The following is a 26,467-nucleotide window of genomic DNA, read 5'->3' as shown; positions in this document are numbered from 1 at the left end:
GGTTGACCCAGCTTATTTTCTCTGTTTAGCTGAAATTCCTGTTGATCAAACCAATTCCAGAACCATGATTGGTGACTTGGGTGTAAGGTTGGTGAGGAACCATGATTCGTGTAAGGTTGGATATTCTAGTCTGCTCTTCTCTTTACACGATTCTCGAGTATTTGAGAATTCCATGATTTTTCTCTGGGTAGAAAGAATCAAAGAATTGCAATGATTGTCAAATCCATATTATGATATGTGTGTGATACGGGATTGCAATTTGCAAAAGTAATTAGGGCATCTTTCTTTTGGACTTCATGATTTGCGTAAATTCTCAATGTATGACTTCATCATAAAATTTATTTTATTGAAGTAGGGAAGCCCCACATCCCACTAGCCTGAAATGGAAAGTGCTTTCATACCTGCAACTCCGTTTCCATGTCGGTTTTCAGTTCGAATTGTTCCACGGGCATCAGCATCCATTCTCCGACGTTTGTCTCCTTCTCCTCCTACTCCTCTGTGCCGTAATGCTGCCTGCGATCCGCAATCCCTAACTTCGAACAGGAAGATGCTTATAATGGGCATGGGTTTCGTCGGACAGTTTTTCGCGCACCACCTTGAACAAGATGGCTGGTAAGTGGCAATGGCAATTCTATTTCTTTATGCTCTTTTGTTCGTTCCCGATTCCATTCAATGGGATCAAGGTGGAATTTCCGGTTTTCGAACGCTTTCTCTAGAGAAAATTGATGCGTTGATCCTACTTTGTTCCACAGGGAAGTTTCTGGCACTTGCACTAGTGCGACTAAGAAGAAGAAGCTGGAAGCGATGGGATTCGACGTACAACTTTTTAGCTCAGATGACCATAACCTAGAGTAAAGTATCTCTTGTCGCATTGGATGTTTGTAAATTCTCCATCTAGTGTAAAGCTTGGTATGCACCCAGCTTCGTTAGTGTCAAGTAAGCCTGCATGAATCAGGCTTTGCTTTTACTCAAAAAGTAAAGGGTTTAAAGCAGTTTTTTCAGCTGTAATAGACTTGTGAGGGATAATGCCCAATTTTGTTGGTGGTTCTTACCTCAAACTTTCTTTTTATAAAACTTCCACACTTTATGTTTTCTGATTTTTTTTTCTCTGCTGTCTTTCCAGCCTCAGAAGCATTGTTGCTCTTGAATATGCTACGCATATGCTTGTCTCAGTTCCCCCTGTTTCTGGTCTCGGTGATCCGGTAAGCTGAGAAAATATTCCTTCTAGTCTTTTTTGGGGAATTGAATACTGTTCAACATCATTTGTAGCTTCTTTAATTAGCTACATGATATGTTGGTCATTCCTATTGTTTCAAATTATCCAGGTGCTTCATCAACATCGACACCTTCTACACAGCATACTAAGCCGTGGAAGTCTTCAATGGTTGTGTTACCTGTCATCAACAAGTATGTCTCTGTCACAAACTGTAACCAATATTCTGCTTGCTGTTTCACTTCAGTTTCCTATCTACTTCTTTAGGGAATCAGAACAGTTACCTCTTATCAATTTAACACTTCTGTAAGTCTGTTATAACTCCTTGAGATGATTCCATCAACAATTCCTTGCGCTGTCTTGCAGTATCAATAATAGCTAAAAAAGGATTTAAAGGAAACTAGAAAATAAAGAATTACATGATATTAAGGGTCAGGGAAGACCACTGAATTTTGGGCCTTTTAGGTACTCTTCCATCCAAGAGTTCTCAGTTCACCACATGTGGACCTCTTATCCACATTAGGTCTTAGATGGCACATCCAAAAGTACAGAGTTACTAATTCTCTTACTCTTCTATGAGCCAAAAATAAAAGGGAAGGGAAAAAAGCCGTTCAAATGGAACCATTGAAAAGAAATCCAATGAAGCCGTTGGAGAAGTCATTTGAGGGAGAGATAATGTCGTCATGTTTCCTTATTTAGAAGAACTTGTCCTTGAGTATAAAGTGATCATTCCCAGCCAAAGTGTCAATGATCGGTTTTTTTAACTCATCCAACTTTTGGCATGATATTCAAAAATCAGAACCTGGTCTCTACTAGAGTTAGAATTAACTTCTGTGCTGAGTTGATGTAACTTAAAAATAGGAGGATTTAAAATCAACAAGGGAATAAAAGATCAAGGATTGGGAAAATCTTTTAACTCAATGTTAGAGAGGACCACTTAATTCTTGATCTATCGGGGACTTCTTCATTTAAGTGTGGGACTTAGAGAATCTCAGACTCACATTGGGGTTCCCACACACCCGTATATACTATATACTTGCTTTCTCCTTTTTTTTAGATGAATGAATAATTATATTAAAGAATAGAAAACAAGAGAACAAGGTCTTTAAGAGGAAGGCCGAAAAGAAGAGCTAAGACTCCAGGAGACAACAATGAATCTATTCCTTGGGATATTATCAACAGAGGGATGGGGAAAAGCTAACAATCTAGAAGAAACATCAAAATAGATGGCATTCCAAATCATGTCTGAAGAGCGAGATTTGGATGTCCATCTCCGAAGATTGTGCTCCCACCAAAGATGATGAATGGAGGCACAAAAAAATGAAAAACTAACTTACCAATTTGGTCACAAATGGAAGAGCCATAAAAGTTTCTCATGATCCAAGACCAATCACGAGCATACCCAAAGGAATGCCTCGAACAGGGCCAGATGGAAGCTAAGGCTTTTCTCCAGATATATTTGGAGAAGGGGTAGAGAAGAAAAGGTGCTCAAGATTCTCCGGGCCATTCCAACAAAGGATGCAGTTGGGGTTTACTGGGATATGGCGGCTAATAAGGAAGGATTGGGTAGGAAGGGCATGGTCGAGGGCTTTCCAAAGGGTAAGGGAATGACGAGGGATGAAACCTATGAACCAGACCAAGGGGATCCAAGGGGGTTTTGGGTTATGGGCTTGAAGGAGATTCCGAGCTGAGAGGGTGGAAAAAAGACGTTGGTAAAAAAGAAAATACAAGCATGTAAGGGAAGGGAAAAAAGACGTTGGAAAGAGTAGTTGAAATAAAGCCATAACAGAGGGACTGAAAGGTGAAGTTATGAGTAGTGAGCACTTCATCATAATGGTGTCAACGTTAGTGATGCAACCATGACCAGAAACGCCTAATCTGCATTCTTTCTTTGCTCCCCCTTCTCTTTAAATGCACTCTTCCTAAGGCATCTCTAATGGCTCTCCTCCAAGAGTCCTGATCAGTTTCTCATACAATGACTTAAATTTTTACAATGATCAGCTAATCTGCAAATGGTGGACCTGGCTATTGGGACCATTAACTGGTAACCCTCTCAATACCCTGTCTCTTTGATCTCTCAAGTTAAATGTGGGTTTATGAATGTAATAGAGTAACCTGACTTATGGTCTTCTTCTATTTATTCATTTAACCTTCCATAGCACAAGGCTTGGCATCCGATTTAGATGAGACCAATCCAAGGCTGATGCTGATACTAATGTTGGGTTCCTTCGAAACCATAATTTGGGTTCGTATATGTGTTGTATTGATTTGGTGACATTAGCAGCAAGTTGGTGATGGGGTGCCATGGCAATAACTTGGAGATAGAACACTACCAAAATGGTTTTGTTGTTTATATGATGCCATGGTGGCAATTAGGCAATTTGGGTTGAATAAATTTTTTAAGTAAATGTATAAAAGAAGAAGAAGAAGAAGAAGAAGAAGAAAGCGGTTGAATACAAAATAAAAAGTGATAGGCATATTAGCCCCGTGGTGGGTTGAATCAAAGTTAGCAGCCTTAATTGTTCCCTGAAGTGTTAGTGAATTGTCATTTGCCTTATGTTTTTGGAAGAGCCATATTAGCCCCATGGTGAGTTAGAGATCCTCTATGGCGACTGGCGAGTGTGTCTCAAATATACATGACCCTTGTTACTATTTATTGGTTCGTTACTTGCAATAAAAGTTTCTTTCACCTTTTATCTTGTTTTTCCCTATTCCTTTCAAGCTGCATCAGCTAATCTTAAGTATTCCTTGTCTGGAATTTGAACATGAAATGCATTACCAACCTTAATTTCTGTATGCTTTATAGCATTGTCAGTTCTGCAGACGGGCTAGGATCTTTGTTTATGCTTTCTGGGATTGTCAAGATGTTCGCTCAAACTGCATTAACAGTCAGCTTCATATTTGTCTAAATGGTTTGAAATTCGAACTCTGGCTTTGGGCATTCACTGATGTTCTCTTCCTTTAAGAGCAGGTGTTTATGGAGATTGTGGTGGTGCATGGGTTGATGAAGAGTAAGCAAGTCATGAGTTGCATATAAACTGTGGATGAAGCAGAAAGCACAATTGTTGCTAAGAACTTGTGTTGCTATGTGACAGTTATCCATTGAATCCTTCAACTGAGTCAGCAAAAGCAAGGTTAGCTGCTGAGGAGGGATGGCTGAATCTGGGGCGTTCTCTTGGGGTTTCAGTGCAAGTAATGCGGCTTGGGGGTATCTATGGCCCTGGCAGAAGGTTTGTCTAGTGTCGTGTATTCTTAATGTGTCTTGTTCTCATTTGTTTCACCTAAATGTTCACACTTGTTAGCATTTGACAAACCACTGGAAAGCCGTTGCTTTTGCAATCTTATTTTGTTTAAAAAAAATCTATATGTTGAATTTTTCTTTATTATTAGTCATTAAAAGTGGGAAGGGGGCTAGAGAAAGGTGCCTCTACTTGGTTATCATATTCTATTTTCTTCATTTGTTTCGATGGAAATCATTTTTGGAGTAAAGACAGATGTCTGCTACATCTGACCAAGTGGTCGTGGGTTTGGATCTGGAAACAGCCACTCTGCAAAAGCATGAATAAAATTGCACATATTATAACCCTTCCTAGACCCTAAAATGGTGGGCCTTGTGCACTGGGTCCCGAAATGGTGGGAGCCCTGTGCACTGAGTATGCCTTTTGTTTTCTCCTCAGACAAGTGGCTTTTTTTTAGAAATAAAAGAATGCCTCTTGCCCCTCCTCCCCCAAACAGAAACATAGAAAACCAACACCATTTGATTGGATTCTTTTCCCTGATTGCCATCACTCATATGTGCTCACCTCATCATCTGTAAGGGAAAAAGTGATAAATGACAAATGAACATGGAATCAGTCTTATAATTATTGTTTATTTTGGTTGGAAATAATTTTCCATTGAAACAAATAAGCCTTTGGGTAAAGTCTTTTATTTTCTCTTTCTTATTGGGTTTACAATGGTATTAGATTTTCCACCTCATATAGGAACTTATGCTCACTCAAAATTTTTTATCTGATTGATCCGTTGCCTTCTAGTTATACTACCAGCATACTCTTAATTTAGTCAGGATTCTATGTTTGTTTAAGTTTCTTTGAGAAATTTTATGCTGCTAGACTCTGTTCACTCATCAACCAGAGCTTATTGATGCTGTCTAGCTTTTATATGCATTTATGTCATGCTGTGATTAATTAATCAATTTTCTTCCAGTGCTTTGGATACTATAGTCAAGCAAGAGTCTCTATCAGCAGGGCAGAGGATGAGGGAGACCAGGCAATACACATCACGTGTTCATGTTTCTGACATCTGTCAAGCATTGCAGGCCAGTATTAACATGCCATCATCGGGGTAAAGCTTCTCTCATTCAATTGTCAAGCTTACTTGAAGTCATCGCATGCTACTGTTGCCTTTGGTGAGAAATGCCAGCTTGGAAAAATTGACCAAAAAGGCTACTGAACTTGGAAAATTCAGCACAAGTTCTAAGAAAAAGAAAAAGAAATAACATGATTTTGAATAACATGATTTTGATTAAGTGTTTCTTTGGATGAAAAATAAATATGATTGACAGAACAGAGGAAATGATATTTATAATGTTCTTTTGATAAGAACCAGACGACAAAAAACTACTCAAACAGGAAATTTTTTTGGCTGAATATATGAATATAATATGAACACCCCGAGGGGAAGAAGGCTAAGAAGGCCTGGAAGAAAGTAACATAGAGCTATCAAGACCCCAGGTAACAACAATGAGCTTGTTCCTTTGGAAATCTACAAGAGACTTATGGGGCAAGAAAGAAATCCTAGACAAACCAAAACAGGAAGCATCTGTAGCTGAAACATGGGCTTCATTATTCAGGGATTGAGGGACAGACAGAAGCCTAATAGTCAAGAAAGAACTTTGGAGCTAATATGTCATCTATAATTACAGAAGAAGTCCAATCCTAGGACTCAAAAAAAGAATTAAGGAAAGACACTAGCAGAAAACAATCAGTAAAAAGGACTATCTTAAGTAGGTTCAAGCTGCAACTTAACAGAAGAGCATCCCAAATTGCCTCAGCCCCCAAGACTTGTGCAGATGAGCCTAAGCTAAACTTGCATTTCCCAGTAATAATATGAGCTCGCCAATCCCGAACAACAAGACCCCTGCCACCAATGTTGTCATTAGAAATCCAAGAGCCATCAGTATGAATCACAAAACAATCACCCTTGGAGGCTTGGGGAAAGTGAAGAGATGGGAATAAAAGAAAAGCAGTTGAAGTGATAGATTCGGTCTTATTTGTACACAAGCAAGCTTCCAGAACCAAAAAATTAAAAAGCATGTAGACAAGCCTAGCACATGAGCAATAGTTACAAGCCTCCTAGATTGTTTTTTCATGAGAAGAGTTTTACAATGATTCATATGCTACAGCTCTTGAAAACAATCCAAGGCTATATATGTGGTTTCTTCAGACTTTGGAACAATCCAAGCTAGAACTGCGTAATCGGTCTAATCCCCTTTAGGATTGGCCACCCACGAATGGTGCTTCTTGGATCTCATGGAGAAGTCTCCTTGCTTCTGCTTGGAACTCATTGGCTGCCACACTATGACCCAATCCAAAAACCATAACTTATTTATTGATGTATAGTCATCTTACCTCTGTAGAGACATAATTTAAGCTACTCTTTGAAATTATAAGGGGACAATATATTGTAGGCATATTAGTGTTATCTGAATATAGAGATACTCTGTATAGGAAAAGGAGGAGGGGAAAATGGAGAGTTGGAGACAGAAGATCAAGAGTCTACCTTGTAAACATTGTGCAATACAGGAACATGATTAGGATCATCTCTATGAAAAACACACTATGAAAAGCTACTTAATATTTTTTTTACTCCAGAAAAATAACTGGTGATCGCAATTATACGGATTGATCAATAAACAAAGTTAGAAAGATAATTCATGAGGGGATCATTAGCCGCTGTGTCAGTTCTCAAGCCCAAGCCCTAAGGCCGAGTTTTTCTAGAGAAATCACACAACAAGAAATGTGCCAAATAGATGCAAATTCTTTTACAGAAATAACACTTATGATAAGCAATTGATGCAATGTATGGCCATCTTTCAGGAAAATATACAATGTTGTTGATGATGTCCCTGCACCTCGTGCTGAAGTTTTCGCATTTGCAAGGACTTTGGTCCATGAAAAATGGCCTGCCCAGCAGAGTCCTTTGCCTGATGATGCAGAGTCAGTTATCCAGAAGAAAATTACTGGGAGAGGGAAACGAGTTTGTAATGATCGATTGAAGAATGATCTAGGAGTAAGGCTACTTCACCCAACTTATAAATCAGGGCTTCAGAGTATTATCAATTGTATGGACTGCCCATTTTGAGTTAATTAAGTGCGGCCTCTTCTTTACTGAGGGGTATGAATCTCTCTCCCTCTCTCCTACTCTTTTTTTTTTTTTTTTTTTTTGGGGGGGGGGGGGGCTGTAGGTCCGAATTTGCACCACGCCTGAAATCCTTGTCTGTATGACCTTGTGTTTTTGCTGCATACAGGAGTAAAAGAATGGCTTATGTTTGAAACTTTACCTTTTCTGGTTCCAGGTGTTGGCATGTCACATTTCAAATTTCACCCAAATTTTTTACCACCTGCCCTTCCATTGATTTATAATAAATTCCCTCACTAGTGACACTTTGTGCACCTTCTTAATGGTCTTAGTTTTTTCGAATTTTTTTTCTTCTTATAGTCACTTAACAACTTGGGATTGAGTTGAAACAAGATGTATGATGGGACTTGTTGATAGAATTTCATCCAGTCAGTGGGGGAGCATGATGAACTTCATGCTTCACAAAATTGCAGCCAGTAGTGGAGGAGATTGATGAGTTGATGCTAGAACCCCTCTCTCCGTTCAATGGTTTCTGAATACATGAGTTGATGCTGGGGTTACTTCTGTTTTGATTAAATACAAAGTTAGTACATTTGAAATTCTTGGCAGCATTTACAGGATTCTTTCGTCTTGGAAGAAAGCTCAATTCAATGTCTTCTTGATCATGACTGGACGTAAAGTAGCTTCTTTGATCCTACGCCAATTGTTGAATGTGAAAAGAAGTGCAGCTTGACTGTTATTCAATAAATGATCTTGAGTTTAATTTGTATGCTTTATAGAATCTTTTTGCTGTATAAGAAATTTATCAGAACTAACATACCGCCTCAAATAGTGCAGTTGAGATGATGAATCAGATTGTAGAATTTTGCTGGTATTAATGGTGAATCTTGATATTCGTAAATCATAACACATGGAAAATGTTAATGCTATATAAACTGCATTAAGTCACAATAGGGTCAACTTTGGCCTAAAATGCCATGAGTAAATTATAAATAGGACAGCATCTCAATTGAGTTTGAAGATCACTGAATGGCCAATATAATTCTAGTGCTCTTTTATTTATTTTATGGGAAAGTGTCCACTAAACAGGCTTAGGGGAGGCCACATTTTTTTTTTTGGTTAACCAAGTAGTTCATTCATAAGGAGCATAGGAAGTGGAAGAGCAAAGCTCTAATAACCAGGAATTCGACCAATCTTTCAAGCTCTCAACCAAGAGGGTCTTCCGGCTAGGATGTTAGCTATTACATTAGCTTTCCTAGGAACATAAGAAATCTGAAAATCTATAAAATTTTCATGCTAAAGCTTTTGATTTGATCTCCTAGGTTTTAAATTGTGCTACGAAGGACAAGCCGGATCCCGACCCCTAAAATTTAAGGAAAATTTTCAACATCACTCCCTGAGTTACCCCCTAATATTAATGTCTTGCATGTAGCTCGATTACATCCTCAAAGGGAGCTTTGTCGTCCGCAAAGATTGAACCATGACCTTTCTATTGAGAAGTATGGATCATGCCACTCTACCAACCTTACTAAGTTTTTGAATATATATTACAACTCTATTACTACTAACACCATTAATCTTAGTTAGTTCTTATTTGTCTATTTCTAACATTACCTCTATATCCTAAGTTTAAAAATACTATCTATGATGCATGTCTCTTAAATTTTATAAGGATTTATGAAAAAACGAATCAAGCATTGGTTTTTCATTCTAGGCTATTATTGTCCTTTCGAAATATCTAAGTTGCTTGCATCGATGCTTTAACTATAACTATGATTTACTAAAGATAAAAAGTGTCTTTAATATACTTTTAAGTTTTATCCCATAAGGCCTGATTGATAAATTGAAATACTCAGGGGGTGTCGCTGAAAATTTCCAAAATTTAATAAGCAGCACATGGTTGGCAAGGGTGGAGTTCCTTCGACAAACCAGAACAGCAAGAAAAGCAGGCCTTCTATTCACGATTTCTGTTTACCAGAGAAAAAAGCTAAAATCTGAGACACTTCCTGTTGCGTGTGATTCTTAAAAACAGGTTTCCATGTCGGGAATGATTTACCGGAAAACCAGGAATGAACTCATATAACTTCTGTCGCATACTATAATTTCGATGCCCCGATTTTTTTTTTTCAGTGACTGAATTTCCAGTATAAGAAGAGAGATCCGAAAACCCTAGCTACACGGTAATGAGGGCAATTCGACTTCCTGAACCGCCAAGTGGTTCTCTGGGCATGCCCGAAATTTTCGAAGGTGGGATTTACAGTGTTATTAGGCGGGCGATTGTAATAGGAAATGGTGTTGCTGGTTCGGAGAATCAAAGCATTGGATTGGTTCGTGCTCTTGGACTTTCCGATAGCCAGTCACTCTATGTGAGTTTCTACTTGCTCTGGCTTCTGTTCACCGTTCGATTTGAGATTTTTTACTCACCGCTATTTTATCGCTCTCTCAGTTATTGATTTAATGTCATCTTCTGTTTTCAATATTTTCATAAAGTCATGTACAACTTAGTTGCTGTTATGAAAAATAACAATGCTCCATAACAAGTAAATATAATGATGAAGGTATGAAAGAATGATCCTTCCCTAGAGGATTATAGAGTAAGTACCAAACTAATTATATAAATTTTATTAGAACAAATAATAAGAAAGGGAATTATTCTAGACTAAATTGCAAATTTAAATTTAAATTGAGATCTCTTAATAGCTAAAAGCGGTCAGATTTCACGATACTTTGTTATCCTATTCGCCCTTTGATCCATCTTTATAATCTGGAATTTTTTTTCTTCTATGATTAATAGTCTAGATTCCCTTCCCTATCTACTAATCTCTCTCGAGTACTAATAGAAAATTTCTCAATTGCTAATCCACTATATCTCTATGTGATTTAAAACAACTACGTGATCATTAAAGTTCTATGGATTCTCATGTAGCAACTACACAAACCTTGTAACTGTATATCTATCCCACATGTAATTCATGGCATTTATTCTAACAAACTAAACACATAAATCCTCTATCAGTTCATCATGATTAACGATTCTATTGATTAGTGACCAATTCATCAAAGGCAGTAAGAACAGAAGTAAATACTCAATCAATGGAAACGATATTCAGAGTTATATTGATGAATTAAAGAGTGAAAATTCAAAGTTAGGCTACAGCTGATCCCTAGAAAAATAAATTTAGTTTATTCTAAAAATTAAAAATATCACAAGAAGTAGAAAACATTGAGAGAACAGAAAGAGGAATTTTTTTATATTCCAAGAGCTCCAAAGTCTTCTTTCTACTCCTTTGAATTCTGTTTCCTTGTATGATAGTAGTTCATCCACATGGAGAATTTGTATAAGATTTTGAGGCTTTAATTCTGAGAAAACACAGATTAAAAAGACAAATTAAATCGAATAAATATTAAAAATCTAACAAAATGTAGACCAAAAACCAATTAATTAGTAGATATAAAATCTACTGTAAGTTGCATTGGATATTGTGAATCTAATACTGGTGTAATTGACATTCAAAGTTTCCCAAAGTCCATTTGATCCATTACTATCTACTCATTTAAAAGTGATATCTAGTTCCCAGATACTGTTAGCTCTAGAATATCAGAAACCAATGTTGTGGTAGACTCGATAAGTGTTTTATTCAAGTACAAAACATCTTTCTGTCACTAATATTTCCCTGTTAACTTACTATAAAGGATAGTTCATTATATCAAAATTCTGCAGCAAATGAGTTGCCATTTTTTGCAACCTTAATTCTAGACTTAATTCAGTAATTGTGCATTCTGGTTTCCTGCTGCTGAATCGTTGATACGTTGTGAATGATGGCAAAATGGTTATCCCTAAATATGTTGTCTTGGCCTACTCCCAATTTTGATTATCTCCAGACAGTTCTTACTTCTTTATTTTCTCTTTCTTTTTCATGAGTTTTATCCAGCCCCATCCATGCCATGGTGATATTTTGCCTGGAATTCTCATCAACCATTCTCTTCCCTCGCAAAAAGAATTGGGGAGGGGGGGTGGTCCTGATAAAGGTTGGAGGGAAATACCTTATGTTATCACATATTAATTAGATATTATACTTTCAGATTTTCACATGGGCATTATTTTGATCAGATTTTTTTTTTCTTATACAATTATTTGGGATCGGGTAAATCTTTTTCTTTCTTTCTACAAAACAAAGTTTTGAAGTCATCCAAAAAAACAATAGTAGAAGCTTTGGTTTTGCTCTGTGATATTTGATCACATTCCCATGATTCACATCTTGACTGCATTGCAGCGTGTTACTAGGCCAAGAGGAGGAATCAATGAGTGGCTCCATTGGCTCCCAGTTTCTCTCCACAAAAGGTTAAACTATGTAGTTAAGCGAATATGTGGTGAGCCACGGTTTCTAATGGCTGGAGCGAGTAAACTGGTTCCAGTTGCTGCTTCAAATGGTGAGAGTTCAGGCTTGTCAACTGTTCTAGAAGCTGATGCAAAACATATAACAACAATTGCTCGTGAGACTTTTGAGAAGTAAGTTTTTTTTTCTAGTTGAATGGACACACGTCATTAGTTTTTCATTCTTTTCTTATGCATGTTAAATAACATGCTTCATTGTGACTTAGGAAGGCCTAAAAATAAGAGGGCAGTTTTGATCTCTTCTGCCAGTGTAGATTTTTGAATCTGCCAAGTAGAATCAATAGTGGGATTGATCCACTTAACATGTCTACAATAAAATTTTCGTAGATTTTTTGAAAAGAAAATGAAAAGATACCTGAGAAACTCTGAAGAATCTAAAATAATTGCCAGCTATTGCAATGTCTTAATAGAATGTAGATTTTGAAATAGCTTTGGTATGGGAGTCATTGCACCATTTTGGTATATCTGTTCATGAAAGACTTTATTTGCTTTTATGCCGTATTCATGGAGAAACTCATTCATCTCTAAACTTCACTAATAATATTCCATGTTGGAACGGTTTAGAGGACATTGACCATCTTTTCTTCTCTTGCCCCCTTACCCGTCCCCTTTGGGAAATAGCTATTGCTTCCATTTGGCCTCGTTCGAGACGCTCATTTGGGTTTGTTTGTGATTGGTTTTGGTTCTTGAGGAACTTTGCTGGCCGCTCCATCTACGACCACATAGGCAAGCTAGTCTTTAGTGCCACCATCCACCACATTTGGTGGGAGCGTAACTTTAGGAGATGGACTTCCAAATCTCGATCTATTGAAGTGATTTGGAATGCCATCTATTTTGATGTGTTTTCTAGGCTGCTTTCCTTCCCCCACCCCCTGTTGATGAGAAACCCCTAGGAATAGGTTTATTGTTAGCACATGGGGGCTCAGTTGTCGTTTATTGCTCTCCCTTGAGTGTTGCTCCCTCTTGCGAGTTCCCCCCCCCCTATTGTTCATTTCGCTGTGATTTCGTCTTTACTTTTATACAATTATTTATTCATAAAAAAAAAAATTGAAACTTATACATCAATATCGACATTCTTAGTTATTAGAGATTGTACTGGCACCCCAAAATGGAGGCCTTAAAGCATTGACACCCCACTTTATGTTTGAAAAACACAGGCACCCAAAAATTGGATTTTCATTAGATACATTAGTCCAATTTGTCACTGAAAACCATTAAATCATTGTATTTTTTTTCCCCTTTATATTTTGATACGGATATTTTTGAATTGAAAGAAAATAAATTGTGATTTAATGGTTTTCAGTGATAAATTGGACTAATGTGTCCAATGAAAATCCAATTTTAGGGTGTCAGTGTTTTTCAAACATAAAGTGAGGTGTCAATGCTTTAAGGCCTCCATTTTGGGGTGCCGGTGCAATTTGCTCTAGTTATTATAGCTTTGGAATGTTCATTTCATCTTCTTTATTTCACATGGAAATAGTAAACAAGTACAATTTAACAATAAAACACCATCTAAACAAAACTAAAGCAACAAAGAAATTGAATTTCCTGAGGTATCCAAGGAGATATTTCATTTCGGAGAAGGATCTCTGAGCAAGCTGGGTACACCGATTAACATTGTTTTTTAGAATTATTATTTCTCTTTCCATTAAACATCAATATTACAAGTGTGTGAAGATGCAGCTAACACCTTGCATTTTTGTGGCTGGTAAGGTTGGAGAACTCTATGACAACAACAGCTCAGCTTTATCCCAATTAAGTGGGGTCGGCTACATGGATCCTTGCCTTCCAATCAATTCTATCAAGGTCATACTTAATACAAGGCCTAAGCTATCCGTGTTTTTCTTAACCACTTCTCCTTCCGTTGTTTTTAGGTTTGGCTTTGGGTCTTGTAGTTTCTTCAATATGGATCAAATCACTCCTCTGCATTAGAGCATCTGAAGGCTTCTGTTGAACATGGAAATGCCACTTCAAAACACTTTCATGTAGCTTATGCTCAATCGGAGCTACTCCCGAATGAGCTTTGATATGATATTCCTTATTTATCCTTCCTATTTTGCTACTCGTTCATCTCAACATCCTCAGCATCCTCATTTTCACATGTTTAATTAGTGTTTAGAGCATTGTAAAAAACAGAGTTAGAAAAAGGGTCAAGCTACATCCCTCAACCCCCTGCACGTGTGCCCTCTTCCCCCCCCCCCAACCAAAAAAAAAAAAAACAACGAAGAAGAAGAAGAGAAAAAGTTAAGAAAAAAGATGGCTTAATTGTCCCTCAGCCATATTTTCTGAGTCAGACTGATTCGATTACTCAGTGTCTAAACCAGTTTATATTCAGCCAATTCCTCTCATAATAAGACTCACTGCATGTACCTGAATCAACTAATATTTTAAACTTGGAATGTTGGTCTGAATTGTGAAGATTTTACAAGTCACAAACACAGATTTCTTCCCTATAAGTTACCTCACATTACTTCCAGATATATATTGATCCAAGGGGATCTAGAACTGTGTCAGAAAGCAGGAGCATTGACTTTGATGCATGTATTTTGTCCATCCAAAAGAGTTCATTTAACATGGTGTTACATTACATTAATATTACTTACTCTATATGAGTGGATGTTTCCTTGTACAGTAAACTGTACTTGGAAACAAATAATTCCCTTACAGGATGTGAAGCTTCTTTTTTTATGCTTAATAGCTGGGTCATTTATCTGACCAAGGTTAGAGGTCATGGACGATATGCCTTGTTTTTTGGGGGGAAGAATTGACAACATGCATTTATGCCATGGGACAAGAGCAACATTCTTTACCCCATATTTTAGTTATAGTTTTCATAGTGAACTTTAGGGAAGAAGTTTCCCATGACACCATTGTACTATTTTCCCCCACGCATGGGATTCTTTTATTATTCTCTCTTTTTCTCTGTTCTTGTGGGACCATGTGGATGACGGAGTTCTCTGCCCAGCCATTAGTGCGTGCAGCTTCGTCCCCAATCTGTCATCATGGGGAACCATCTCCCCTAATCTTTGTTGTGCATCAAAATTTCTTTCTGGGCATTTTAAGTGCTTGCAGTTGAGAGACTTGGTAGTTGATATAATACCCTGTTATGCAATAACTTATCTTCCTCTATGATTTTATCATTTCTTTCAGGGATGGTCCTTTATTGGTGGTTGCATCTGGCCGTGACACCATATCTCTAGCAAGCTCCATAAAACGATTAGCTCCTGAAAATGTTTTTGTGGTCCAGGTACAGCTTTGTTGTTTGCAAATGTTTTTAGTGGAAATTTGTTTAATGTGATGTCTACATTCCACAAAGACTGTCTTTTTTTTTTTTTTGGGGGGGGGGGGGGAATCCCGATATATATTAAGGACATTGTCATTAATGTAACTGCCTACATTGATTTAGCTGACCTAAAAGTGGGAAACAAGTGTAGAAAGTGATCTCAAATAAATGTGTAGTGATGCAGAATCACTTGGTTGGTTGGACTCGCATGCTGTACTTTGGAAGCCCAAAACCAGAAGTGTTGGAATTAATTGGTTTTATCTATTTAGTATTATATTTTGCGTTGGATTACTTACGCAAGAATTGAGTTAGATTTTGATTTGCATTTTATTTTTGAGCTTCACAATTCAACTAGCTTATGTATTATTTTTCTTTAAGTACATACTTGTAACCCAGCAGAGGACAGAGATAATTTGAATAGAATTTTGAGTTTTTTTACTTGAGAATGTGTATTATGTGTTTCTTCCCCCTTTCCCCTACAGGCCCATCATTATATAGATGACTAAATAGGGGTAATAGGGTATCCAAAAAGCCTCATCTCTTGGTTTCAACGATGGGAAATATTTGGCAACATTAGAATACCTTAAGCAAAACCAACTTCGTCAGATGGAAGGAGTTTTTGTCCCTTATTTTTGGAGGATTTCCTTTCCATTCTACATTTCATTTGAAAAATCTAGGGTTGGTCTTTCTGCTACAGTTGAAGGCTTCCGTCTTCGGGTTTCTTGCCTTGAAAACCAGAAGCTGTCAGTGATTCTGGAGGCGGAGAGACGCTGGCAGTCCTCCGCCTCTGTGTCTCTCCGCCTCTTTCTAAGGGTCATCATTGCTGATCTCTCCGATTCAGGTTTGATCCTAGATCCAGATTCATCTCTTCCCTCTATTTTCTCCTTCTCTTGCCCTCTCCCTTTCTGTCTTTCTTCTTTTTCCTCTCTCTCCCATTTCTGTTTCAAGGTTCAGCTTTAGACCGTAGAAGCTTCCAGCCCTTGATGGCCTCTCTGGCATCAGGGGAAAGCCATGAGAAGTATCCTTTTTTATCTCTCCCAATCAAGTTCAAACTTGGTTCTCCTTCTCTATCCCTCTCCCTGTTCTATTGTTCTTTGTCTCAGTCTTGTGATGCTACCAACCCTAGCGCCTGTGGTGTTGCGTTGATTCCTGCTGCATGTCCTATGCTTTGTTGCAACAAAGGCTTTTCATGTCATCGATTGATCCGGAGACTGCGTTGGTTTAGGTGGGTCTACTGCCCTTTTGGTCCATTTTAGTTGTGCTACTGTTGTATTTTCTTGTGTGGTTGTATGGCTTTGTGCCACTTGTGCCCGTGTTCTGCACTTGTTTTGTTGAGCCTATCTTTGGCTTTGTACTTTCCCCTTCCCCTTTTCTCTTGTTTGGTTCATGAATTTATTTATTCATCCAAAAAAAAATAAAGAAAAAAATCCAGGTGTAGGTCTGGATAGTAATATGATAACATTATATCCTTGTAGCATGTGTCTGTGCTCATAATAAGAGGTAGCACTTCACCATGTTATATACACTCCCCCCCCCCCCCCACACTCATATCAATTAATTAAGCACTAAAGTTGCTTCTGGTGATATTAGTTCTAAGTATTTCTTCTTTGGGAAAGGAATGTTGTAATGTGCTTATGTTTACAGCTATCTCAGTTATGAATTTTTATGGGTGCCTTTCCTTCGACCCCCCTCCCCCTCTATTATCTCTCTGATGTAATTTTGCATTCATTTATTTAAAGTTGTAAGTTCTCTTCGAACAACCATAGCCTTATCTCAACAAAATGAAGTCAGCCACTTGGATCTAAAAGAAGTCCAGGCAGTAGCACAAATATAAAATTTGCTTCATTTCAATTATTTTTAGTGCATCTGTATGTTTCATATGTGCATCAGCTTTTATGTGGGACATTTTTTTGCTTTCGGCCAATTGGCAATAAATATTTTAGTTTCTGACAAGCTGTAATTTTGGCATTTTAATTATAGATACAACATCCGAGGTCACGTTTGAATAGGTTTGATCTGGTGATTACCCCTAAGCATGACTACTACCCATTGACTCCTCAAGCACAAGAACAGACTCCTCGATTTCTCCGGAGGTGGATAACTCCACGTGAACCTCCTGATAGACATGTCGTATGTTCCTTGACTGAATTTTTATCCATGAGGTTTCTTTTTTCAGAAAACCTTTGACATCTATTAGGCTTTTAGCTTCTTTTATTAATACTTGCTCCTTTTTGTCTGAGGCTTTAGAATTTGAATGTCAGTTCCTCACCGTGGGAGCTCTACATCGGGCTGATCCTGCTGCACTCCGAGAGGCTGCCACTGCTTGGCATGATGATTTGGCATCTCTCCCAAAGCCCTTACTCATTGTAAACATAGGCGGGCCTACAAGTAATTTTCTTTTTCATTGATGTTTGTTGTAGATCCATAGTTTTTTTGCAATATATGCTTTTCAGGCTTGTGCTATTGTATATTGTGAAAAGGAGTATTCCTATATTGAGTCATTATGTTACATTGTAGTCTGTTTTTAATTGCTTTTAATTTTTATCATTTACTTTTATTGTAGTTAGGCTTAGATTATTAGTATGGTCCCTTCTAAGAGCAGATTACCTGATATGATGTAGTGTTTGCTTCCCCGTCACTATGCTAGTGAAGTATAATGCTTCACTCTTTGCAACACGCTAGTACATTGGTTAGTCTATGGGATAGAGCACCTCAAATCTGAATGCCCAAATTTTAGCTTAAAATAGAGTAAGCATACCAAAAATCACAAAAGATATCTTGTGTTTTATGATCATCTACGTTTGTAATTTTACTAGAACTTTTAATAATAGTTTAATTTAACGACTTTTCTTGTAAGAATATGCAAAAATTTTAGGTTCCTTTTCCTTATTCTCTTTGTACGTGCTGCCGTGCTGTGGTTTATCAGTTGGTATGTTGTCCCAACTGTCCACACAGGAGGTCTGATGTATTATCCCATTACTAGACAAAAAAGCTTTAAGGGAACCATCATAAACTAAAATATTAGTTATTACTCTAAATTTCAGTTTAGGTTGTATGAATCAAATTTGACATTAGTTAGTTTTTAGATTGTATCTAAAATTGCAATATTAAGTAATGTTGATCAAATCATTTGATTCAATATCCAAAAGAAAAATTAGATTGCTTGAAGCATACTAAGAACTTGTATGCCCATATCGAGTTGAGCCTGGAAGCGTCTAGGTGTAGGAGCGGAGGGGCTCTTCCTATGTAACCCGTCATCATTGTGCGTGGCGTCAACGGTTGTTGCCTTGTGGCGATCTCAAATGGACTTTGATTAGTCACCTTGCTCCTTTGGAGACTATAGGATAAAGTGGATGTGGCTAAGTCTACTTGGACAAACCCACCAAGAAAATAAAGAAGTGGGTCAACAAAGATAGACGACCAGCAATTTTCAAGGTTGGGGACTTAGTCTCGGTGAAGATTCTGCCTCAACAATTCAAGACCCTAAGGAAGGTGCATGAAGGGTTGATCAGTTGGTATGAAGACCCATTTGGGATGAGAAGAAGTTGGGGAAGATTTCCCATCATTTGAGTTTGCCACTTAAGCTAAAGATTCATCCGGTTTTCCATGCTAGCATGCTCAAGCCATATCATGGGAATGAGGAAGGCCCAAGTCATGGAACATCCACAAGAGCACTAATGAAGTGACTACATCCTATGACAAGGAGGCCGAGTACATAATGGCGGATTGGGTTATATGGAAGCAAGGAGTACCTCCTAGTCAGGAGTATTTGGTGAAGTGGAAGGGACTACTTGAGAGTGAAGCAATTTGGGAATGAACAAACTCTTTATGGTAGTTCCAAGATCAAATACAGAGGTTCCATGAAGAAGACACGACGGGGACGTCGACGGATTAGGTGGGGGAGAATGACATGGCCCTCCATTATAGGCCCACGGGTCTAGAATGAGAGGGCCACACATGGCCCAGTCCACTAAGAAGTTTACTAATGGTTCAAGTCTAGTACATTATCTAGAGGGTTCCACACTTAGGAGGAATTTAAAAAGAGCTTAGACCCTAGAAAATATCTAGTTGCCTAGAAGGTTCTCCACCATTAGATGGAGGACACTTGTACATAATCCTAACCGTTCATTGTATACTACCTCACCTATATATAGGGGTGAGCCTCATTTATTCAAGCCATCAATTTGTAATCAAGCAAGTAGCAATACAAGTGATTCTTTCTCACAAAGCTCTCTTTAAGTTCTCTCATACTCCCTCACTAAGGGTTAAAGGCTGATTTAGTACGAGTCGTGTGCTAAGTGCTTGCATGGTTGGCTTAGTCAAATACCAAGGCCGTGAAATTTGACTTCCTTTTGTGCGAAGGAGCACTTCTCCTTCTTAACATCTAGTTGGTTGTGTGTGCTCCTTTAGGGTGTTGCTATAGATGACGATGTCATCCAAGTAACCATGACCATGAACTTGTCGAGGTAGGGATGGAAGATCTTGTTCATCAAGGTAAAGAAATTGGCTGGTGCATTGGTGAAGCCAAAGGGCATGACTAAGAACTTGTATGACCTATACCGAGTCACACATGCGGTCTTAGGCTGATCGCCCTCTGCAATTTGGACTTGATAGTACCCCGACTGCATGTCTAACTTGGTGAAGTGTTGTGCACCTGCAAGCCTATCAAACAAATCTTCAATCAATAGAATGGGGCATTTGTTTTTGATAGTTACCTCATTCAATGCCCGATAGTCAATGCAAAGGTGGAATGACCCATTGTTCTTCCGTTGGAACAAGACTAGTGCACCATAGGGAGCTTTTGATGGTCGAATGAAGCCTGCATCGAGTAATTCCTTTAGTTGCTTCCTCAACTCTTCCAACTCCAGCGGGGACATTCAATAAGGTCCATAAATGTCACAACCTTGTATTTGATCAAGACTATGCCGGCTCTTAGCACACAACTCTTGCTAAGTCAACTTTTAACCCTTACTGAGGAAGTAGGAGAGAACTTGAAGAGAGCTTAAGAGAAAGAATCACTTGTATTGCTAATTGCTTGATTATTTGCTTGATTACAACTTGATAATTTGTACAAATGGGGTTCACCCTTATTTGTAAGTGAGGTAGTATACAATGAATGGTTAGGATTATGTACAAGTGTCATCCATCTAATGGTGGAAAAGCTTCTAGGCTTTTACATATTTTTTTAGGTTCTAAGATCCTTATAGATTCCTCCCAAGTGTGGACCATCTAGATAATGGGTTAGACTTAGCCCATTAGTAACCTTCTTAGTGGACTAGGCCATGTGTGGCCCTCTCATTCTAGACCCCATACCAAGTTGAGCTTGAAGCAAGCTAGGTGTAGGCAATGGCTCCAACAAACCCCCTTGGTGGTTGTTGCTTCACCTATTGAAATTTAATAAATGGAATTATAGTTGTCACTCTTCATTGAACTTGTGGGAAATATTTTCATAAAAAATGTAATCCTCCTGTCTGGTCTCTAAATATTCCACCAAATACAGAACTAGCATAGTATTGCTCTGCAAATATACCAATTGCATCATGCTTGATTGGCTTCTGGGTAATTTTATTTGACTTTTAGGTGGTAGGGAACAACGGTTAGAATCATAGGGTGTTCAGGGTGCAGCTCTCTACTTGTAGGGACTTCATCAACTTTGGCTCCATGGTATTTTACTCCTGTATGGTTTGGCACTTGATAAATCCAGATTATCAAAATCTAATACATTTTGCACATTCTACCATAGGCCATTGTCGTTATGGAGCTGACCTTGCAAAGCAATTAACTTCGTCATTACAGAATGTACTTGCAAGCTGTGGAAGCCTAAGAATATCTTTCTCTAGAAGGACTCCTCAGAAGGTATGAATTTATCGAGTCATCTTCCTTCCATTTCCTCAATGGTACTGATTTTTCTTTTCAATGCTGTTATAAACAGGTAGCTAACATTTTGATTAAAGAACTCAGTGGTCATCCAAAGGTTTACATTTGGGATGGAGAAGGTAATTATAGTTTCTTTGGCCTTTGACAAAAGATGTCAATTTTTTGTTGGGGAGAAACTAGAAGATTTTGTTGCTCTCATCTTGATGACTTCTAGGTCCAAATCCACATATGGGGCATCTAGCATGGGCGGATGCCTTTGTCATCACAGCAGATTCAGTTAGCATGTTGAGTGAGGCTTGCAGCACCGGGTATGCATGTTGGGACCTCTTCTATGATTACCCATGTTTAGAATTCTTCTCTTAATGGTTAGATCTAAATCATCTCCACCTGGATTTCACAGTAAGCCTGTCTATGTCATTGGGGCAGAGCGTTGTACATGGAAATTTTCAGACTTTCAAAAGTCTCTTCGGGAACAAGGTGTGGTTCGGCCATTTACAGGTGAAGAAGATGTAAGTGATCAGGCATCAATTTTATTCTTCTACCGAAGCTTTTTCAGGATCAGACAATGGAAAGAGAATGTCCATGTTCCCCTTGAGGGCAGCCAAATTGCCTTTTGCAAGATGCAGTTCTCTGCCTCTGAAAATCCCGTGCAAGCATAATTCCCTACTTCTTGTGGCGGACCTGATTGTCCACAGCAAAAAGTTGGTTTTTTTATTTTTTTTAGCATTACAAAAAAGATTCTGTGCTTTTAACCACCCCCTCTTGCTTCCCCTCCTTTTTATCCCCTGTAATTTGCAGCATCCTGCTTAAGATGGATACAACATACCCTGATATGTTGACTTACTACAATTATTTTCTTCTCTGGTTCTCAACATGCAGATTTCTGAGAGCTGGAGCTATCCCCCACTTAGTGATACAGCAGAAGCAGCAAACCGGGTACGCGAAGCACTTGCTGAACGTGGATGGAGATTGAAGGGTAACCAGCAGCTTGATTAGTATGTTTTCGTCCATTTAAAAAATTGAGTAGTGATCAGAATTGTGGCCTTCAGGCAGGCTTTGGCCACATACATGAATTGCTCGGTGTTCAGAATTTTGGCCCTTAAGCACAGGATTTTTGCATCGAAACCCAGTCGTGAACCCTTTGTTTCATCTGGGAACAGTTGGGGCAGTTAATGTCTGCTTACACCCAGAAACCACTTGGTCATGCTTTGCTACCTACAGTGTCCACGGTTGCTCTGTGCCTTGGAGCTGCAGAATGAAAATGGCAGCACTGGAACTATGGGTTGTCCTACTCTTTCTATAATCGTGTTTTCTTTAACCTACTTTCTGGCCATTTTGAGTGTTGTCTCACTTTGTAACAGTGAACATCATATAATTCACCGGGGTATTTCGTATAAGATATTTCTCTGGTACTCTAATGAAAAACGAGAATCAAGTCCACACAGGGTTGCGAACGTGTTTGGCAAGACGGGAAGACGTGGTATGAAGTTCTTTGCTGTATTGTTGGGTTTATGCGAATTATCTGGCATTTCATCTCTTCTATACTTCTTTACTGGTTGGGGCAGAACTCCTTTGGCAGATCGACTAGAAATTCTCCAAAGTGAAGACGCCAATACAGGTGCGAAGTCTCACACTCTCACTACTGCACTGGGTAAATGGTCATTTTTGTGGACCAAAAATTTCAATAGGCTAACCTGTAACTTATCTGATATTACATCATTCAAATATTATAAAAAAAAAATCCAACGGAACTGAATTTCCTCAATTAATAATAACAATAGTTATTAATTGCGTCTTACTGTAAAACACTTCAGCCAGGCATATTATTACAAAATGGAAGATGCACTTCTTTGAGAAAAGGCGACGATAATGGCCTGGGTCTTCCAGTGCTACCAACAACCTGGTTAAAAAACAATAAGCCCCGAATTGGCATCTTGAAAGTAAATAGAACCGGACCTGCAGAAGAGAGAATACTGGAAATAACTAGAACTTTGCCAGTTTAAGGGATAGAACTCCATTATTGAGCCTCAAACCTTGACCTTGACGACATCAAACGGTCAGATTGGATGGTGTTCACTCTCAATGCAGCCAAGTGACTAACGTAACAGGATTTCTTGTGTCCACGACATGTCAACTTTATTTCCATTCTAGCGAATCTAGAGCCAGTTGGTGAAGCTGTTTATCTCCAGCTGCCACCACATTGAAACCTGAAAGACAAAATAAGATTACAAAAGAATGCTAAGTTAGAGCTGGAAATTTAAGTGAGTAATACATCGAGCAGTACAGCAGGATGCTACATATTGTCTCAGCAGTCACGACATTTTTGGATTTCATTCCAGAAATTGGACTCCACTAGGCAGATCTGAGAACCTGAATGAGAAGTATTCATTCTTCCAATCACTAAAAAGTTTAATACTTGAATTCCTTTAATAAACCTATATTTAGTGTATCCACTATACCTAGACGAGCAAGTGAATGACACAATGTGGGCCCTACCTTGTAACTTTGTATCTGTTTAATACAGCTTCAACAATCTAACACATTGTTTCAGTTCCAAGGCATCCTATTTTGTTTCAAAGTTGGTACATGACTGGACACAAGCCATTAAACTTGATTCAACTAAGAGCCGTAGCCATAAGAATTAGCTTTGCCTCTCTATTGTACTGTTGACAACAAAATATAGTTACAGCTCAACATATGATCCCCCCCTCTAAAGGAATGTCTTTGGTTACATGATGTCCCAAGCTCTTATATCCTCATACTGATTATAGAAATGTGGGTACGCAGGTCTGTGCGTGTTTTTTTTTCTTTTTTTCTGGGGGGGAGGTTGGGAAAGAGAGGGAGAGAACATACTTGTTACTTGAGAAGCTGAAGAGGCTTCCCAGGAAAGTTGACGACCACTCCAGTCAGTTATCACTCCTCCAGCACCTTCTATAACCGGTATCAGTGACAGAAAGTCGTATGGCTGGAGAAAAAAGCCTTAATTAATGAGGATGATATTAAATTTTCCTAATCACATCAATCATTTGGAGGCTATTGCTAAAAGATTTTACATAAAGTTAGATATGGTGGCTGCAGGCATACTGGTAGCACTTGGATGATGGTAGTTCGCTCATTCACCAAATATTGGGGAAGGCATGTTACAAGAAAGTAAGCCTACAACATTGATTCTGCATCTTCTAAATCATCCTTATGCTTGATCAGTTAACAGCTAAAAAAATGTTCACAATGACAGCAACTCGGACAAAAAGAAAAGAACAATAGAATGAACGACCAGGGGAGGGTATTGGGAGGGGAGGAGATCAGGAGTATTTCTTCTGTACACATAAATGGAATGTCAAGGGTATTGGGAGGGGAGGAGATCAGGAGTATTTCTTCTGTAAACGTAAATGGAATTGACATTATTTGACAAGAAATATCTCACCTTAAGACCAGACTCAATAACAAGATCCACAAAACCAGAAGCCAAAAGAGCATAGGCATAACAGTCGCAACCATATAGTGGAACTTTCACCTATGCAACAGAAGACCACACTGGAAGCAGGTAAACATAAAAAAAAAAACTAGGGTTTAAATTTGTCTATCTTTATAAAATATTAAATCCAATGAGGAAATCATTTTAGTTTGGCATACACTAACCTGACTTCTAACACGAGCAAATGCCTCCTCAGCATCTCCACTGAACAGATGTGGGCTTGTAGTGTACCTAAGAAACAGAAGAGAAACACAACATGAACACCTATGGTCCTGGTCGCAGTTGCAACTGTAGAAAGTACATGGTTTGTGAGAACTGAAGGACGTAGACAAAACACCAAACGAATTCCACGATTCTAAAACTCAACCTCTTACTAGAAGCACGATATCAATAATCATGAGAAGAAAAACATACAAATACGCCTGAGAAAGTTTTGCACAGGAGCGTGTAGAGATTTCTTCTCCATTTAATGTAGTTTTACTCCCACTCACCCCAATCCATCTCTCTTTTAAAATAGGCTGATCAATAATGCCAAGAATCTGAAATGCAGGATCTGTTATTATTAGAAACAATGTCAACCAATTATTATTTAGGAGGATCATTTAAGACAGGTGTTACTTGATGGACCATCTAAAAAACTTTACATAGTGTTTCATCATGAAATCATAAAAAGATCAACACATCAGTGGACACTTCTGTTCTAGAAAAGCATGAAAGTTGACGGATAGGCAAACCAAATAAAAGTTGAAGTAGAACATACTGGTTTTCCCTTGTAGAGAAGAGCAATAAGAGTTCCAAACAAAGGCTTCCCTGGAACCAAGACAATGAAAGAGCTAAGGATTAAAATTTCATAGCCTAAAAACCAATCTATGTTCAGGATACGAGAGAACCTGTGATGAAACTCTTAGTTCCATCTATGGGATCCAAGACCCAAACATAGTCGGAAGATTTCTCTTTACACATCCAACCTTTTTCCTCTCCAAAACTGCAATTGCATTTAAAACGTGAGCATAATGACCCGTAACACATTAATTTGATTTTTCATTCACCATAGTCACTTACATTGCATGGGATGGAAAATTTTCTAGAATAACAGAAACCATGGACTCCTCGGCCTCTCTATCAGCGATAGTCACAGGACCTGCGACAATTCAAAAATTTGTTATCCCTTTACAGAAGACGATGAAGGTGAGTAAAATCATAATAAAGGGGGAGAAAAAGAAAAGGAAAAAGGAGCAGATTTGACATACTAAGGTCGTCTTTGTCAAGAATATCGAAGCTTTTACGGAAGTAAGAGCGAATCACTGCTCCAGAGGCATCTGCAAGCTTATTGGCGACATCGATGAATCGATGGAGTTGCTCTTCGAAATCTAACCGAACAGTTCCGATCTCTCTGGGGAGATGATTCTGGTCGGAGTTCATAGTCGAAGAGGCTGATATTCTCCACCGTGGAACTGTAAAACCGAAGCGTGAGACGGAATGGTTTTCTAAGAACCGAAATTTCCGATTGCAGCGGAAGGATTTGGGCGGAATCAAAAGGCGTGAAGAAAGGAAATCAGGGTTTTTCTGAAACAGACCCTGAGACTGAGAAAGCATCGCGATCGAACGAGGGCTTTTCTAAGACAGGCGGGAAAGAAGAAGTAAAAAAAAAAGTAGAGAAACACACGCGCGCGCACAGAGAGATTGAGACTTCAGAGACCCCGCGCGGTGAGTGGTGAGTGAGTGAGACTGGAGAGTGGCGGAGTGAGTGAGAGGAGCCAAAATGAGTGACAACTTCCGTTAATTAGGGGGAAAGTGGTCCGCAACCGGGTCGGGCACACGGTCGGGTTTTTTGAAAATTTAAAATCAATCCGGGTCTATCAC

General features: G+C 38.6%; 3 protein-coding genes across 6 annotated transcripts; 2 read left to right on the top strand and 1 right to left on the bottom strand.

Annotated features, from left to right (window-relative positions):
* LOC149016949 (NAD(P)-binding Rossmann-fold superfamily protein) lies at positions 1–8,688 on the top strand. 2 transcript variants are annotated; one of them, XM_089151248.1, is made up of 10 exons: positions 1–115; positions 353–612; positions 753–851; positions 1,124–1,202; positions 1,326–1,407; positions 4,185–4,224; positions 4,309–4,443; positions 5,420–5,557; positions 7,312–7,609; positions 8,192–8,688. In XM_089151248.1, the coding sequence occupies exons 2-9, from the start codon at positions 383–385 to the stop codon at positions 7,574–7,576; spliced, it is 1,068 nt and encodes a 355-aa protein (XP_089007374.1). In that variant the 5' UTR covers positions 1–115; positions 353–382; the 3' UTR covers positions 7,577–7,609; positions 8,192–8,688. The 2 variants fall into 2 exon arrangements, with proteins under 2 accessions (XP_089007374.1, XP_089007373.1); XM_089151247.1 differs by having other exon boundaries at positions 1–612.
* Positions 8,689–9,461: 773 nt separating this feature from the next.
* On the top strand, positions 9,462–22,623 carry LOC149016948 (mitochondrial fission protein ELM1-like). Its single transcript, XM_089151243.1, has 10 exons — positions 9,462–9,939; positions 11,848–12,083; positions 15,120–15,216; positions 17,233–17,382; positions 17,514–17,640; positions 20,996–21,108; positions 21,185–21,248; positions 21,344–21,437; positions 21,530–21,638; positions 22,009–22,623. The coding sequence occupies exons 1-10, from the start codon at positions 9,757–9,759 to the stop codon at positions 22,123–22,125; spliced, it is 1,290 nt and encodes a 429-aa protein (XP_089007369.1). The 5' UTR covers positions 9,462–9,756; the 3' UTR covers positions 22,126–22,623.
* A 204-nt stretch (positions 22,624–22,827) lies between these two features.
* Positions 22,828–26,340, bottom strand: IMPL2 (inositol monophosphatase family protein). 3 transcript variants are annotated; one of them, XR_016172741.1, is made up of 10 exons: positions 25,855–26,340; positions 25,667–25,745; positions 25,495–25,589; positions 25,365–25,414; positions 25,019–25,143; positions 24,769–24,835; positions 24,554–24,643; positions 23,983–24,094; positions 23,163–23,336; positions 22,828–23,029 (listed from the first exon to the last, which is right to left on the bottom strand). XR_016172741.1 is itself a non-coding variant. In XM_089151244.1 (9 exons), the coding sequence occupies exons 1-9, from the start codon at positions 26,198–26,200 to the stop codon at positions 23,266–23,268; spliced, it is 1,035 nt and encodes a 344-aa protein (XP_089007370.1). In that variant the 5' UTR covers positions 26,201–26,340; the 3' UTR covers positions 22,828–23,265. The 3 variants fall into 3 exon arrangements, 1 of the variants encoding a protein (XP_089007370.1); XR_016172740.1 differs by having other exon boundaries at positions 23,169–23,336; XM_089151244.1 differs by having other exon boundaries at positions 22,828–23,336.
* Positions 26,341–26,467: the final 127 nt, after the last annotated feature.

The sequence above is a fragment of the Hakea prostrata genome, chromosome 4, assembly GCF_041222555.1.
Source record: "Hakea prostrata isolate BN-2017 chromosome 4, UWA_Hpros_2, whole genome shotgun sequence".
NCBI lineage: Eukaryota > Viridiplantae > Streptophyta > Magnoliopsida > Proteales > Proteaceae > Hakea > Hakea prostrata.
This window is presented reverse-complemented; position numbering and strand designations above follow the sequence as displayed.